Here is an 18,717-nt window from a genome sequence, read left to right on the forward strand (position 1 = left end):
AGGAGAATAGGCTGACACTGGGCAATAGAGCAATAGCTGAATAGGGATGTGCATGAGATCTTCCTTGGGAGAGACACCAGACTTGTTCCTAAGTTCCATATCAGCTCCTGGTACCTCCATCAGTCATAAAGCTTCTCAGATTATTCTCCCTAAATAGTTCCAGACCCCTTCTGAGTCCACATGGGACATCCTCCATGATTGAGGCCTAATCAGCTTCTCCAACATTGTACATGCCACTGTCCAGGCCAAGCCTGGGGGCAGACTAAAGACCAAGCACACGGAAATCCCTGAGTATTTATGCACTCCACCTGCATGCACCACTGGCCATGAAACTCCTTAATGATTGGCTGGCGAGGCATAGACACTTATGATGCTCCTCTATTGGCTGCCCCATACTGCAGCAGGGTCAAACCCCACTCAGGCAGGTACCATCAACAGCAGAACACCTGTCATTAACCAGATAATAACCTGCTACAAATCATCTAGACAGATTAAAGTACTAGCAAAATCACTTTTAGCCACTGAAGGTGGTAGGGGCTACCCAAGATGAAGCCCCTACCACCCTTACCTTGTTGCTCCCTCTTATACTGCAGGCTAACCAAGCCACGTACATACTGTTGAGCCACTGAACAAGATGTGTGGCTATTGTCTTTCAGATTAATGTTTATTGTGAGATAAAACTGTCCTCATCTCTTTCTATGTGCTGAGTATTTAAATGTTCACTTCCTGATCCAAGCCAGTTTATACCAAACACATACCTCAAGTCTATATTTGCAGGAAATAATTGGGGATATGAGGATGGGAGGGGGTTTGGGGAATGTGGGGTTGTGATTCTGATGTGCTGTGCACTCTTCTTTGGCATTTCATAAAATTTTTAGGACAATACTTTGTGGTTCTACGAAAAAAAATTACAAACTATACTAATAAACTCTTGTTTTTCTGACCAATTTGTATGAAGTTGAGGGCTTTAGATTTATATTTTAAAGTCAGCTTTCCTACAGCTTTTAGATCTGCTACTTCCACCGGTTAAATCAGACCTATTACCTATGGATTAAAAATCGGGTATCAGCTAAAACAACCTAAAAAGTATTTATTTAAATGAATTAAATTGAGGTTCTGCTGCTGCACTTAAGCCAAAAAATACTGCAAAAGTAAAAAAATACGCAATGCCAGAATACGGCGTCACTGAAGCTGTCTGTGAAAATATTTCTGTTCTGAAACACCACATACAGCTTAAACGCATCTCACAAGCACCCTCCCCGCTGCACAGATTTTTTTTTGCTTTATTAAATGTGCCCCATGGCAGCCCCTCAATGCCCTTTTTTTGAATGGCCAGCATCTAGTTTCAAGAGACATCCCCTAAAGACTTGAATGGGGTTTGATGCTAAGTTTGGGTTTTGTGGATTTCCAGCAGGATGCCCTCGCAAATTGAACCGGGCCAGATTCACTCATCCCTGTTTGACATTATATGGGCAAAGGTTTGTGAACACCTGACCAATATATCTGCTGTACTAGCAAAAATATGTGGACTGCCCTCCAAATGACCAAATTCAACAAAATTGACTGGCATCAGCACACCAAGACATTTTGGACAATTTCATGCTCCAAACATTGTGGGAGGAGTTTGGGGATGGCCCCTTCCTGTTTCAACATGACTGCGCACAAGTGCACAAAGCAAGGTCCATAAAGACACGGATGGGGGAGTTTGGGTGGGAGGAACGTGACTGGCTGCACAGAGTCCTGACCTCACCCCCATAGAACACCTTTGGGATGAATTAGAGCGGAGTTTGCGAGACCCTCCCCCAAAATCAGTACGTGACCTCACAAATGGTCCAACATTCCCATAGACACACCCCTAAACCTTGTGGACGCCTTCCCAGAAGAGGCGGAGCTGTGATAGCGGCAAAGGGCGGAGCCAACCCAATACTGAACCCTACGGACTAAGACTGGAATGCCATTAAAGTTCATGTGCGTGTAAAGATGTCCCAATACTTTTGGCAATATAGTGTATGTATATATATATGCCGTGTTTCCCCGAAAATAAGACACTGTCTTATATTTTTTTGGGCTCAAAAAAACACGCTAGGTCTTATTTTCTTTTAATGTCCAACAATCCAAAATTAATGCAAATCCAAATTAAATAATCCAAAATGGCAAAGTTAAGAATATGGTGATCAGGGCAATCAGGGGTGCGGTACCTTTCCAAGAGCAATTTGGTAACCAATCGCTGGCCAGAATGAGTGAAGCGCACTTTCACTATGGATTCCTCACAGGCAGAGTGCATATGGTATCACTCCGCCTGTGACAGGGGCCGGCGCTATAGAGGAAGCATTGGCTTATGCGGCTCTGCTCCTTCTGCTGCCCCCTTGCTTCCTCTAGCGCCGGCTTCGTTGGCACCGCTGATTCTCCCCCGCGGCTCTTCAAATTCCCCCTTATGCCACCACCGGTCCTGGGAAAGGTCACAACTAGGTCTTATTTTCGGGGTAGGTCTTATATTTTAGCAATTCCCAAAAATAGTACTAGGTCTTATTTTCGGGGAAATAGGGTATATATATAATAGCATTTCATAGTATTACACCTGATTACATTTTCTTCTTTTCTTTTTTTCTTTTTCCTGATTTTTAGTCATTTGGTTAATTAATGTCTCTCATATAATTATTATTAGATGTTATCTGAGGGACCGTAGACTATCCCCCCGGGTGCTTCTGTTCTGCAGAGACATATTACATCTCATTATTTCACAGATCTTGAAGGTATAAATACACGGGCAGACGCCGCTACAATCTTCATTATTGACATTTTCTGTCACTTGCTGAATACGTGATCTTTTCCCTTTTATATTTGTATTTTTCATTTGGTGAATGCCGTGACATTGTTCTTTCTTACAATTTGGTACTGAACACTGCGCTGGACACATCTGACCAGTTCTTGTAAAAAGGGAAAAAAAAATAAACCCGGATGTCCATGGTTAGCGATATTAACCCTTTCATCTCTGAGGCCAAGCTTCAAGTTTTCTATGCCGGCTGTCAGGGCCAGATCTCGCGTTTTTACATCTAACAATAAAACACACACGACACAGACATCAAATCTCACTGAAGTCCCGGCAAACAAAACATTTTCTGAAAGTAGAGGAAACCTGCAGAATTAGAGAATAATTTTCATGGTTAAGTCTTATAAAAGGTGAGGTGAATGGCACCAAACACATTGTTATCACACACATACTGGGTGTAAAGCACAAAATTCCTTCTATATTTAAATAATGAATGGTTTTTTTTTAATAAATGTATCCAATTAATAAAAGAGGAGACTTATACTGAAACTTTCCATATATTACCAAAAGAAACCCTCAACTTTATTATGAACCTTCTAATAGTTCCAGAGATACTGAGATTACAGTCATTACCGGTGCTCTGTGTCCCCCGTACCAGCACCGGAACCTGTTTGTTAGGTGCAGAAGTTTATTTTGAATGTATTTATGTTTCATGTCATGTATTCTTTTTTTGTATATCGTTTTTTTTGTCTTTTTTTTTTAACTACTAAGTCTACATATCATACGGTGCACCGAGTTATCTCTATGTAGCTGTACACAATTTTATTTTCTAGCTCCAAGGATACTTAGGCTGCACTAATTACCGGAGCACTGTGTCCCTGTACCAGAACCCGAACCTGTTTGTTTGGTGCGTACTTTGATTTTTTTTTAATGTACATCTGTTGATGTTTTTATGTTTAAATGTTTCATGTATTATTTTTTTGTATCACATTACACAATTTTATGATCTAATTGTAAAGCTTTGCTGAACCCCATACACCCCGCTGGGTACAGTAGCACGGCATTAGCAGCCAGTTGTTGCAATGTTGCACTTTTGAAAATGTTTTGGCCAACTAACACAATCCACCAGCGTACTTTTTGAACCTTGTTTATTAAACCAATCAAGGTTGACCAGGACAATTGTTTTACATGGATTGTCTTGGGTTTTGTAGTGTCGCAGCCAGCAGATTAATTTGTTTTACAATAACTCCACGACTTCACATGTGCTTGGCATGGTGCTACAATGTATACATTGTACAGATGTAACACAAAAATGAATTGCCTCTGAAGACACCTCTCCCCCTTGAAAGATACATGTATAGCAAAAAGGGATTGGGGTTTAATGGGGTGTAATAGCCATGCATTAGCTTTGACATCTCATGAAACCCCAATCCCTTTTCGCTATACATGTATCTTTCAAGGTGCAATGGCTATGACATCTCACTAAACCCCGTATACATTGTACAGACAAGAGCTGCAATACAAACTTCTGTCTTTATTTTAGAAACGTTAAATCACAAGAAGCTCATTTTTAGATTCTCATTGACATGATGGGATATTTGGAGTGAATACAGGTTATAATCACCTCACCTCACACTATAGAAAAATAAATAAATCCACTCTGTTTATTATTAAAGTGACCCTGCTACATAATGAAATCTACCGATAAACGATGTACCTGTGAAGGAAATTGAGAATGCTCAGCACTCCCGCATGCCTGACTAATCTCCAGCTGAAGATCTTCTGAAACTGACACTTCTGGAGATTCCATCTGTGTCCACCACAGCACTCATTGGTACCTTCCACTCACCTCCTCCCCACTACTGTGTCCTGCAGTGATATCAGAGGTCTTGCTGCACTCCTTACCAGAACAACCAAAAACCTGTGCATACGGGTGGGTGCTTGTAGTGACCACGGGTGGCACCGTGAGTAACTTAAATGAAAAAATAAAGTCACCAGCACACCAAATAGTAATTTAGCAATAGTCCATTAAATGACACATTGTCATTCAATGCAAGCGCTTTTGGGGCCTTAAGGGGTCCCCTTCATCAGGCTCAGAATGACATCAGGCTCAGAATGACTTCAGGCTCAGAATGACATCAGGCTCAGAATGACTTCAGGCTCAGAATGACATCGTCATTCTGAGTCTGATGAAGGGGACCCCTTAAGGCCCCAAAAGTGCTTGCATTGAACGGCAATGTGTCATTAAATGGACTATTGCTAAATTACTATATGGTGTGCTGGTGACTTTGTTTTTTCACTGCAGTGATGTAAGAGCCAATGGGAGGAACCACAGAGCATGGCGGAGGACCAGGAAAGGTCTAGTGCTGAAGATTCTTCAAGCAGTTATATCTGTATAATACAGCACAGATCAGGCGGAGGGAGAGGTAGGTATTCACCATCTTCTATCCAAGGGACACTCTTTTTTTTATTATTTTTCTAGCAACATTATAAGTTTAAACCCAAGTTCACTTTCATTTTCCTAATTGCACTCTTATCATGTACCTGGCCAACCATTGCATTTTTGGAACAAGCTAATTTGTTTTCTTTCTCAGGGTCAGACCCATTCAGTAGCACCACAAGAAACCTTTGATAAAACTGTAAAATCAATTTGTATGTAATTCTTATTTATTGAAGGCATGGAAGAATTTACTCTCCAACACTTGCCGGACATTCGGAATGATTCATCGATTGAAAATGTTTTTATTGTTGGGTTGAGGATCCACCAAAGCTACAGACTTGTCCTCTTCGGCCTGTTCTTGGTCACCTATGCCATGACTCTGACTTGCAATCTCTTGATCATTTTGTTAGTGTCATTCTCTAAACTTTCACATTCTCCGATGTATGTGTTCCTCTCCAATCTGTCACTAGCAGAAATATTGCTGACTACCAACATCGTTCCTCCCATGCTCCATGTCTTACTCAGAAATGGCATTTACTTTTCTCTGATTGGCTGTTTCACACAGTTGTTTTTATTTGGTGTGTTTCTAGTTACAGAAAGTTTCCTCCTCTCTGCAATGTCTTACGATAGATTTTTGGCGATCTGCAAACCTCTTCATTACAGACTGATTATGGGCCCAGGGTTGTGTATATGTCTGATCCTGGTCTGCTGGGCTTTACCAACCCTGCTCATGTCCATTGCTTTAGGATTTGTGACAACTTTGGATTTTTGTAGAGACAATATTATTGACCATTTCTATTGTGATGTTATTCCAATACTGAAGCTGTCTTGTTCTGACACTTCCAGCGTGGAAATTCTCGTTTCTTCCCTTTCATCTGCAGCCTCTGTGTTCCCTCTCCATGTAATCATAGCTACTTACGGGTTCATCATCAGAGCCATCAACAAGATCTCATCATCCAAGGGGAAAGAGAAAGCTTTCTCCACCTGCAGTTCCCACCTGGGAGTCGTCTCTACATACTATGCCACCATGATTATGGTCTATGTGGTTCCACCCGGTCATTTTGTGATAATGAACAAAGTCCTATCTCTGCTTTATTCAGTGATCACCCCACTGGTGAACCCTTTTATTTACACCCTGAGAAACCAAGATATCAATGCAGCTATAAGACAAACCTTGACATCCCTGACCAGACCCTAGTAATGGTGTGGTGATACCCTCATGTGTTTCAAACATTAGTGATATAGGTTTGCATTGTGTGTTTAGTGGCAGGATATCTAGGACTGTATTTGATTCTAAAGCCAAAACGTGATAGGTTCTTGGCCTGTTTCTAGACACGGGTCTCAGTGAACTATATTGTCTGTGTTCCCTAGCAGTAGGACACCAAGCTTGACCTCACAATGGAACTATTATCACTCTCCTTACATTAAGCTTGCATCTCTTATGGGTGGTTGATAATTCTTAAGAACTGGATAGCCCTTTGGTCTGCTATCTCTGCATTGAATCTCTGGATGGATTCTTAACTTCACCTCTCAACAGACCTGCTTGTTACCCTGCCAGTACTGCTTTATTGCCCTGGTCTGCTGTAACCCTGGACTATGACTAGCCTGCTCCTATGTACCTTCTGTAGCAGTCCTTCTGTCCCCATCCTTGCACACGGCCCCTACTTAGCTCTTCCACACATCTGCATTTGCATTTTCTGTATTGCTGTATTTGGCTGCTATTGTATGTTTATCATCTGCTTGTGTTGCACGTGGTTCGGTTATTTGCTGCACTGTTGTAACTGGCCACTTTCTCACAATAACACTGAACACATTTGGGATAAATTGGAAAGCTGATTGTGAGCCAGGTCTTCTCATCTGACATCAGCACCTGACTGCACAAAGGGGGACAAGTTCCCACAGATACCCTACAAAATATTGTAGAAATCCTTCTCATAAGAGTGAAGTATGTTATAGCCACAAAGGGAACAAACTCCATATTAATGCTGATGGTGTTGGAGAATGATGTCCAACAAGTTTAGGAGTGATGGTCAGGTGTTCACAAAACATTTAACAGTATAGCATGTTAATGATTTAATATTTATTATGACTTTGTTTTTTAAAAACACACCAGTACACATGGAAGGATTGTATGATCTGATATACTATACAAGAAGGTGGCTCAGTATAAGACACAATGGAGCAAAAGTTCCCTGTCTGCAACAAAAGTTCCTGTCTACAAAATCTTAAAGGAAGGGAGATGTGAGATATAAGTAAAAGCTTATTTTTTGTGCTTTTTGGAAGCTGATGTTGGTGAGATGAGATGTCTACATAATAACTTAGATTAAACTTATTTCCATCACCTTTAATCCTGTATGGTCATTAGCTTGTGCACTCTATCTATTGTGGTATTGTGTGGCAATCCCACAGTGGAACTGGGGGTTGTAGTAACCCAGGACTCTCAGCCAGAGCCACTGAGCAGTTCCAGGAAACAAACTATTTTGCTGGGAAAGAACTGGCTTTGCAGTTCTCTCCAGAAAACCTGGATTTGGCATGGGATCCTGGAACTGGGAGATTTCAAAGAGAACTGGGAGGGATGAAACCTCCATTCCTGGGTCCATGGTTTAGTAGGGGCCAGAACCTAATGATTGCACACCTGTGCATAGCCCTTATGGAAAGGGTGCTGGCTAGTGTTCTGGGCTCCAGCTGGGAAGAGGAACAGAGGTGTTCAGGAGTCAGGAAGACTCCACCCAGATGTTAGAGGGGAGCCAGGTGGCTGGGTGTGCTGGAGGCACCTCTTAGACAGCCGAGGAGACAGAGAGCCAGTGACACATGAGGGATGTGTTTGAGTGCCCACGAGGGGAGAGGTCAGGAAGGTCGGTGACCCTAGGACCGCTACGACACACTGCTGAGAGAGCAGAGTGAGGGCTCATAAGCAAATCTACTGAGCCATATAAAGGGAACTGTCTTATGTTGCTGCTGATGCAAGATATATTTCTGTTTGCCCTAAATAAACTGCATTTGATTTGACTTACCTGGACTACAGTGGAGTGTCCTTGTTACACTATATAGGAATCCATCAGCACTTGACCTAAGTACAATTCAGGTTCCCAGCAGCTGCTTTTCATCTACCACTCTCCCTGTTACTCATACAATCCCACATTAGCCTCTTCCCTACCTCTCTCTTTGCATACTGCCACCCTTTCATTCCTACTACTCCTCATTCATTTTACTGTTGCATACTTGCTTTGCACAGCCAGGGGGTAAGGTCAAACTCACCATTAGACATTAAACATATCTGATAAATAAATATCCAAATTCTGATTTCTACTTTCCTCTCTTAGAATGGTTTCCCTACCATTACTTTTCACAATTTGGGCCTCTCTTCTTAAACTGTATTTCCTTTACCACTCCTCTCCACCACACAATTTATTCATCTCTCCCTCTCCCTATTACTGCACTCATCAGGGGATATCTCTCCCAATCCTGGGCCTCTCTTTTGTAATACTCACCCTCCAAACCAGCACTGCCTTTGCTCTGGCAGCAGCTGCAATCCATGCACCCTGATTTTTATTCCCCTGCTTCCTACAATCAGTCCTTCCTTCTCATGTGCCCTCTGGAATGCCCGCTCTGTCTGTAACAAACTCACCGCTGTGCATAATCTTCTTTCTCATCTCCAAATCCTTCATCATGCTTGCAGTTACTGAAACCTGGCTTCAAGAATCCGACTCAGCCTCCTATGCTGCCCTCTCCCATGGTGGCCTCCATTAGATGCACTCACCCAGACCCAGACATCACTTGCCCCTCCCTTTTAGATTGTAAGCCCTCACAGGCAGGGCCCTCCTTACCATCTTGTCTTGAATTGTATTGTGATTATGATGTCTTCCCTATATTGTAAAGCGTTGCGCACACTGTTGGCACTATATAAATCCTGTATAATAATAATAATAAACACACATATCGTCGCTCACTCACTTCCCAATCATCTCCCTACATAGAGACTTAGCTTTGGGTCACAGAAGGAGGTTCTCCCGTGACCCTAAAGACATCTAAGAGATAAAAAGGTTACCACATAGTTCTCTTTTAAGTAAAAACATTTGTTCATTAGGTAATAGTCAAAGGAAAAGACAGATGGTTCCCACTCAGCTTATGACACAGATAGTTCAGTTAAGTTACTCATTGTAGATTCCTCCTTCTACATCGGTGAAATTAGCCCGTCCCTGGTGATTGCTGTGATAGAGAATAACAGCAGAGTATTCCTTTACTTCCTCCTCCCAATCATATCTGTTATTCTTGGTGTGGGGAAGATATTCCACAACTAGGATAAGATCCTGGAACTCCTTTGTGAGAAAGTCCTTCAACCATCGGAGGTTGTCCTCGGAACACCTGGTGGAGATTCCCACCATAATCCCCTTCCTGCAAAAAGATTGAACAAGAGGTGTGTCAGTGATAGAAATTCCTAAACGTTCTACAATTACAGTATTTTTAAATGTGTTCACTGTGCATTGTAATGTCATTTTATTATATCAATTTTCATTTTATGTCTTATTTATAACCTATTTTAAAAGAAGAAAGGACCCACTAAGCACAGGCTGTATCCGGCTTTCTTTTTCATCTAAAAACAGGGAATGGACCAGAGCCATATTGATAAAGATATTGATTAAAAAAAAGTCCAATTATGGAAAACAAAAAATGGTGAAAGGTCTGAGAGACCTTTTACCATTTCACCACTGTCGCACTGATGAAGGATCCTTGTGCGGACCCGAAACGTTAGCACCGTATGACAGTATGTGACATTGGGTATTGAATAAACATATCAATACTTTAAAAACCTTTCAAGTGTGTGCCGGTGAATTACTTTTATTTACTATTAGTGTTTTGCACGGCGCCATCCGTGTGGTCACTAAGGATGGGCTGAGTGTTCGATTCGAACATAAGTTCGAATCGAACATTGGCAGTTCAAGCGCTCATCGAGCACCGAACTTTATGGGATGTGTGCAGTCTGTTCGACCACAGAGATTCCATAATTCAAAATGCCAACTGAACCTCTGATTTGTTAAAGTCTTGCACCTGACCACAGGTCAGGTGCAAGACTTTGCCCAATCAGGGCTCAGCGGAGGAGGGGCCCGAAGGAGAAATTCTCTATCAGGTCCCCCCATGCTGATTGACAGCAGGTGGGTGCAATAGCCAGCTTGCTATTGGCTATTGCATTTTACAATATCCAATAGCAGGCTGGGTATGGCTCCCAGCCTGCAGACGAAGTGGAGGCAGGGGGGCGGGGAAGAGGAGCCGTGGCCGGACTGAAGGAGAGAAGCCGACGGACCGCGGGGACAGCGAGGAGATGGACCAGGGGACCGGAGGCCGGGACAGCGAGCGGAGGTAAGGGGGGCAGTACACTGTATTTATTACATGTACCGGCAACTGTATGGAGGTCGAACATTCGACCCCCATACACTTGCATTGAGTTTGTATTCGAACATTTCGGCCATTCGAATGTTCGAATACGAACCGAACAGGGGGGTGTTCGGCTCTTCCCTAGTGGTCACCTGGGCACCACATATATCTTGTGGTTTTGAGACCGTGGCAGTGCGAATGGGATTTGGACTTTGGTCTGAGAGATAAAACACATTAGAACATACTGAAGGAACTTAAAGAGTATCAAACCCCAAAAGGAAACACTTTATATATTGATATATCAGTCCTTAGATGTGGTGGCTGCATTCCTTTTTCTTTGCATTTGGTGCACACATGCTATAAGGCATTTTTTCTTCCCCCTGAAAATGCACGTGAAACCCCAAAAACATTATACAGCATATATTTTCTGAAATCTGAGACCCCATATATTGAAATGGTGGTACTTGCAATTTGCTATGCCACATTCAATGTGTGCTTCTGTTTATTAAATATATATTTTTAGATACACTCAATCTAAGTGCACAATATACTACCCAGTTTTATGGTAACATATACATGATGAGGTCGCTTCATGTGAATAGATAACCAACATGCCAAGCCGTAAAATGACAGAAAACTGCAATACCCAAAATTGTCCATTGGCGATGCTTTTCACTTGGTATACACATTTTGTAGTCTCTTTCCAACAGAACTCAGACTGGGAGAGAGTGAAGCAGCAATGTTGCTGCAGTATTATCCTATAAAGCAGATTCTTATTTTTCTGGCTCTGCACTACAAATGTATTTTTCTTTTTTTTTTTTAGAATGTAATTGTGTAAATAAGATCTCCAGTACTGGACACCGTATTCTAAAAATTCTTTATTTCAAGTTTTCATATTTCTAAAACCGAAGAATGTACCCGTATGGACACGCAGGTCCGGGTACTAACAGGACATTCAGAACATGGCAACGGCAAGGAGCGACACATAAGAAACATTCAAAACCACAATATCTCTGAAGGGTTCAATGTAGCGTAGATGCACCATGGGGGGCACCATCAAGTGGGTAGCATGGGCCATTCCGCGAGGACAGTCCTGGCGACCACGCGAGACACCGTATTCTAAACGGAACTCTAGTTAGACCTAATTTAGAATACTATTTCCATTTTTGAAGATTTCACTTACAAAAAGGAATAGATAAAAAAGAATGGGTTCAGAGATGGACAACAAAAATGGTGAAAGGTCTGAGGGATAAAACATATCAGGACATACTGGAGGAACTTAAAGAGTATCTAAACTATGGATGCACCAATACCGGTTTTTCGGTATCGAGTACGAGTGCCGATGCTTTGTTTTCGGTACTCGGCAAAACCAAGTACCGATACCGGTGATTCCTCTGGCATGCAGCAGGTTTCCCGGGCAATCAGGGAGACGAGAGACGGGTCATTACTGGCCGCCCAGCTTCCTGATTACACGGTAAGCTGGCTCCATGTTCGCCTATGGCACTGCCGGTCCGAGAAAATATTCCTCTGACCGGAAGTTCCGGTATAGGGGAAGGTATAGGAGCATTTGGGCGAGTCAAGTATGAGTAGGAGTACTCGCCCAAATACTCGGTATCAGCACCGATACTAGCATCGGATATCGGTGCATCCCTAATCTATACCCCGAACATTTTGTATATTGATATATCAATCCTTACATGTGGTAGGTACATTCCTTTTTTTATGAGGGCATGAGATACAAAAGTATGAGTTTCTGAGGGCCAAGAATCAATACTTACTCCCAGTAATGCAAGCGCTGGATCTGGCTCACTGGAAATGTTAAGTACTGAAGAGATAAGCTGAAAAACTCCAGACCAGAATGAAGAGAGTTTTCCACAGAACCGCCAGACGCGACTTAAGGATCCCGCTTGTCCGCAGTTTCTCCAGCAAAGGGGTAAAAGAGGAAACATTTTAGCAAGTCTCTGGAGAGTGGAGTACCATCTGTGGAGTAGGTGTTGAAGTGATTCCCAGCGGTTAATGCATTTAGAGGATTTCAGAGGCCAATGTATGGCGTAATGCCATTGTTGAGTGGTCAGGAAACATTTTAGTCCTCGTTCCCACCATTCCATTGAGGGCAACTTTCCTGAGTAATGCAAGTCAGAGAGGAGTTGGAAAAGGAAGGAGATGCCTTTCTGTGAGGGTTGGACAATCTGAGAAAAAGGTGAGTATTTCTCTGATGCAATGATTGTCTCTTACTCGTAGGGTGGAGGGGTAGTGTCCAAGTCAGAGATACTTATAAAAGTCTCTGATAGGGATTAAACAATTTTGGTGTAGCGTTTCAAATAAAACTAAGGATTTGTTACAGAACAGTGTTCCAGTGTGGCAGAATCCCAAAGATTCCCAGGATTTTAGCTGAAAGACTTTAAGGAATAGGTTCAAAAGAGACAGGGGAACATGATGTAGAATATGTTGATCAGAGCTGGAGGAGGATGAGGCAAGAGACCTCCAGACTTTGATCATCACTGTAGCAGTGTCTGCCAGCATTATCTTTATCCTCTCAGACCCTCTGCAGTCAGTTGTTATTGATATATGTTTATTTCATAATCAGAGCACTGGAGGCATAGCTATAGGGGAATAACCTACGGGCTTAGGCTGCCCACCTTCCATAATGTAGTGGGAAGGTCAAGTAGAAGTAAGTGAAGGGGCAATTCTTGGCCAGTGGGAAGGGCAGGCATCAGCAAAAAGTTGAATGTAGAATCCTATGACCCTATATTGCCTCCCCCTTCCTCAAAACTGGACCTGAAAACAAAGGTCAGAGTAAAAGGAGAAGTAGAGGTGCTGTGTGATTCACAAAAGACAGAAGTCAAACAAATCTACTTTCTTTTTTATGAGGACGTGAAAAATAAATTGGACAGAGGAATGCATCTTCCCCCTACTTACTGAAGCTGCCACAGGTTGGCTCTCTTGATTGAGAACTGAGCGATCACATATCGCTGATCACTCAGTTTCTGCACTCACTCTCTCTGCAGTGAGTGCAGAGTCAGTGACTGTCAGTTACGGCTCCTCGCAGGAATACCCTTCTACCCTCTCTGATCCTCCAACGCTGACTGGAGGGATGGATGGGGTGGACACAACCTCTAGAGAGGTAGAGTCAGCTGTCAATCAGGTGGTGGGGTGGATCTGGACAATATTTTTTGGATCCATCCCAGCTGCAGCGTGGCTCTGCTCTGTCAGCATATAGCAGGCAATATTGCATGGGGGGCGTGGTGGGGGGCCCAAGAAAATGTTTGCCCAGGGTCCAATCAATAATAAAGACGGCCCTGGGTGTCTCCCAAGGTTCAGTGTTGTTAGTGGTGCCAACAAGGTTCACTGTTGTTGGTGGTGTTCCCCTAGGTTCAGTGTTGTTGGTGGTGTCCTCCAAGGTTCAGTGTTGTTGGTGGTGTCCCCCAATGTTCAGTGTTGTTGGTGGTGTCTTCCAAGGTTCAGTGTTGTTAGTGATGTCCCCCAAGGCTCAGTGTTGTTGGTGGTGTCCCCCAAGGTTCAGTGTTATTGGTGGTGTCCTCCAAGGTTCAGGGTTGTTAGTGATGTCCCCCATGGCTCAGTGTTGTTAGTGGTGTCCCCCAAGGTTCAGTGTTGGGCCCCTTACTGTTTAACCTATGTATAAATGACATAGAATTGGGGATTAAAAGTCCTATTTCTGTGTTTGCAGATGACACTAAGTTATGTAGTGGAATACAGTCCCTACAGGATGTCTCCAACCTACAAGCAGATCTGAATGCAACATGTGATTGGGCAACTATTTGGCAAATGAGGTTTAATGTTGAGAAATGTAAAGTTCTGCACTTGGGGACTAAAAACCTGCATGTGTCATACACTCTGGGGGGGAGGAGTATGTTTTGGGGGAGTCAATGATGGAGAAGGATCGGGGTGTTCTGGTAGACCATAGTCTGAATAATAGCATGCAATGTCAAGCTGCAGTTTCTAAAGCAGCACAATACTTCCTTGTATTATACGGGGTCTCCCGACTCCAGAGACAGAGACATCATCCTGCCCCTGTACAAAGCATTAGTAAGACCTCATCTGTCACCATCCTTCCTTGTATTATACGGGGTCTCTAGATCCAGAGAGAGAGACATCATCCTGCCCCTGTACAAAGCATTAGTAAGACCTCATCTGGAATATGCAGTTCAGTTTTGGGCACCAGTTCACAAAAAGGATGTTATGGAACTGGAGAAAGTGCAGCGAAGGACCAAACTCATAAGAGGCACGGAGGAGCTCAGCATTGAGGTAAGCTGAAACGACCTGAATTTGTTCTCTCTGGAGGAGAGGCGACGAAGGGGGGACATGATCACCAGGTATAAATACATAAATGGTCCATATAAAGAACTTGGTCCCAAATTATTCACATTAAGGTCACTGCAAAGGACAAGGGGGCACTCTTTGTGTCTGGAGGAAAAGAGGTTTAACCTTTGCATACGGAAAGGATTCTTCACAGCTAGAGCTGTGACAAAGTGGAATAGACTCCCCCAGGAGCTTGTTCTAGCTAGCTCAGTTACCTGGATGTATTCCTAATTGCACAGAATATTACTGGATATGGAGTTCTTATCTGTATATTAAGCACCAGAGATTGTTGATCCTGGGAATATCCGATTGCCTTATGGGATCAGGAAGGAATTTTTTTCTCCAGTTGGAACAAATTGAACCGTGCTTTATAGGGGTTTTTTGCCTTCCTCTGGATCAACAGGGGGTCATTGTGGGCATTGTGTTCTGTTTTAGGTGTTTCTTCTTTTTTTCCCATCATATCTCTATAGGTTGAACTCGATGGATTTGTTTCTTTTTTCAACCTGACTAACTATGTGTGTGGAGGTATTAGGTGGGGAGTTTTGCTGATGTGCCTTCGTATGGCTCCTCCTCCACCTCTGACCCCTCCTTTTCCTGCTTCCTACTTTCCTTCATACTCATACAAGAGTAAAAGCTAGGAATCGAATGCCACCATCCCAGAGGAAGCCCAAAATGGGGCACTTTGATGAGGTGCTTCAGATAACCTCTTTGCTGCATTTCATGATGGTGGCAGGATCCCCTTTGATGACCAATGATGACCAAAAGTTTTTTTTAAACCACAGCAGGCTGGCCCAGCAGCAGGCAGCACCACTCACAGGCAGCTCCTGCACCACATACTTGCTAACTAAAGCAGGTGGGAGGTGATGGGCTTTTGTTTCAGGGGTAGTATTTAGAGTTTTTCATTTATTTTGGGGGTATATTTCAGGTTAAACTGCTTTTTTATGCAGGGGCTTTCATTTCTTTTTGATTTGATGTTGGTAAGGCTTCTTTTTAAGCTTGGGGTGCTCAAAGCGCAGAATTCACTTGTTACTGGCCATATGTTCTTAGAGCTGCCTTTTGTTTGCAGCACGCCGCTGCATTGATTGACAGGAGTGTCTGAACATGCAACCTTATTGAAAGCCACTAACCTCCCACAGTCAAATTGCCCACAAATGCCATTTGAAAACAAAACTGTTGCTACAAAAAAAACCTGTTGGCTACAAATTGCCTTGGCCTCCGCTACTGATGCTTCTGGGAAGCTAATGTGATATTGTTGTGCCTCAACACTGTCTCCAAGGATAGCTGGGCACTCATAATCCAGCAAGGATACATTCTTACTCATTGCAGGGATAGATTGTTATTGTAATTTGAGTTCCAGTCCCAGAGGGCAGCAATTAGGCAGATGCATCACCCGTGCCACATAATTGTTGTTTAACAAAAGCTTTATTTTCTAATTGCCTTTATAGGGAATTTGACTCTAGGGATAGGTGGTTGGGTTTCAATAAAGTGGATCTTCCATTTTCGCAACAAAAAGACCTGCGAGTACAATTGCAGAATTCATACAATAAGGAAATATGCTTTGTGAACAATTAGGGATGTTCAGATACCAAGTGCCATACTTGGTACAAGTACAAGTACAGATACTTTTCCAGCTCCAAGACCAGACTAGAGAAGAATTCAGAATTTAGGAGGCAGCTGTCATTTGTAAGGAGCACACAGAGCTCCTGGGATTTGTGCATCCCTGTTTCAATGTATGGTTTGTTTTATATATACAGTATTCATTGTGTATATATGAGGGATGCACCGATACCAGATACAACTACTGATACATTTTTGTTTAGTGTCATTTGACAGTTTTTCTAAAACAATACAGACTAATGATTTCAGGACAGTGGTGGAGCGCCAGAGCCATGTCCCAGCTACAACTGCTGCAACCCCGGTAGTTCTCATGGAAATACCAAGTATCTGCATTGGTATCTGGACATCCCTATGAAAATTGCATGCTCCCTGTTATCACTGTAGGACATTTTGACAGGGACAGGCTGTAAGAAGGCTGCAGCATATCAGCAGCATTAAGATGTAACAACAAATAAAACAGGGTAAAAATCCCCCCGCCACCCCTAAATTATCCAAGATACACAACATTTTGCTACTTAGAGGACATTCAGTCAGGGTTTACATTTACTTTAAGAGAACGTCCAATGCCTACATGCCCCACACTAATCTTTCCCTATGGATTTTAGCAGCAGCACTCCCTATGGTTTCCCTTACACACAAAATACATTGTCAATATGGCTGCTGGGAACCCCACCCTTTTATAGTGAGGTGATTGCTCATCCAAAAGCCCGCCTGTTCCTCCTTGTAAGCCAGCTGACCTAACTTCAAAGGCCAGGCAGTGCATTAAAGTGACATTAAACCCTCAGATGTTTTAACATAAAACAATACTGTAATGTGCGCCTTACTGTAATCCATGGTTGTTTCCCTTCTCTTTGCTGCTCTTCCTTTTAAATCTGTATCTGTTCTCATGCTGGGCAGAACTTCTGTTTTGCAGCAGACGGCCTTGTCTCAGGAATGGATACATGGTGTCTGTGTGAAGGTTCACAACCAGAGCCAGCACTACAGGAAGAGGCACTCAGCTGCAAAGGGAAGTTCTCCCCCAGCATGAGAAAAGATATAGATTTAAAAGGAAGAGCAGCAAAGAAAAGGGAAACTACCATGGATTACAGTAAGGCGCACATTACAGTATTGTTTTATGTTGAAAAATCTGAGGGTTTAATGTCATTTTAAGGTTATTATGGCAAATTTCTGCATTGGTTCACCGGATCTGTGGGCCTCGAACTCGCAGGGTTTGCTTTGAACTCATAAAAGGCTCAAACCTGAACTTCATCCCTGATGACAGGGTTCTTCTTATAGCTGCATTGATCTCTTGGTTCCTCAGGGTGTAAATAAAGGGGTTCACTAGTGGGGTAACCACTGTATAGAGCAAAGATAGAACTTTGTTCATTGTTACAAACTTTCCAGGTGAAACCACATAGACCATTATCAAGGTGACGTAATACGTGGAGACGACTCCCAGGTGGGAACTGCAGGTGGAGAAAGCTTTCTCTTTGCCCTTGGATGACGAGATCCTGGTGATAGCTCTGATGATAAACACGTAAGTAGCCATGATTATGATGAATGGAATCACAGAGGCTGAAGATGAAAAAAAACTCACAACCATTTTAACATTAGTAGAATCAGAACACGACAGCTTAACTATTGGAATGAAGTCACAATAGAAATGATCAATGATATTGTCTTTACAAAAATACAAAGTGTTCAGTGCACCTATAGTGATGGACATGATCAGGAATGCCAAAGCCCAGCAGACAAGGATCAGACAAACACACAACCTGGGGCCCATAATCAATGTGTAATGAAGAGGTTTACAGATCGCCAAAAATCTATCGTAAGACATTGCTGAGAGAAGGAAGCTCTCCGTCACAGCAAATATACCAAATAAGAAAAATTGCATGAAACAGCCAGCAAGGGAAAAAATAGCCCCATTTCTAAGTAAGATATAGAGCATGGGGGGAATGATATTGCTGGTGAACAGAATTTCCGACAGAGACAGATTGGAGAGGAGCACATACATCGGAGAATGTGAAAGTTTAGTGAAGAACACCAACAAGATGATCAAGAGATTGCAAGTCAAAGTCACAGTGTAGGTGACAAAGAACAGGCCGAAGAGGACAACTCTGTAGCTTTGGTGGGTCCTCAACCCAACAATAAAGACATTTTCAATCGATGAATCATTCCGAATTTCCGGCAAGTGTTGCGGAGTAAATTCTTCCAT

At 42.8% G+C, this 18,717-nt stretch overlaps 2 protein-coding genes across 2 annotated transcripts; one reads left to right on the top strand and one right to left on the bottom strand.

The window, feature by feature from the left end:
* The first annotated feature begins 5,448 nt into the window (after positions 1–5,448).
* Positions 5,449–6,408, top strand: LOC108786445 (olfactory receptor 1496-like). Its single transcript, XM_018555743.1, has one exon. It carries the CDS (start codon positions 5,449–5,451, stop codon positions 6,406–6,408), a length of 960 nt encoding a protein of 319 aa, XP_018411245.1.
* Positions 6,409–17,697: 11,289 nt separating this feature from the next.
* Positions 17,698–18,717, bottom strand: LOC108786446 (olfactory receptor 1-like). The gene has a single exon (XM_018555744.1). The coding sequence runs from the start codon at positions 18,715–18,717 to the stop codon at positions 17,698–17,700; it is 1,020 nt and encodes a 339-aa protein (XP_018411246.1).

Source organism: Nanorana parkeri, unplaced genomic scaffold, assembly GCF_000935625.1.
Source record: "Nanorana parkeri isolate BGI_ZX_2015 unplaced genomic scaffold, ASM93562v1 scaffold212, whole genome shotgun sequence".
Classification (NCBI taxonomy): Eukaryota; Metazoa; Chordata; class Amphibia; order Anura; family Dicroglossidae; genus Nanorana; species Nanorana parkeri.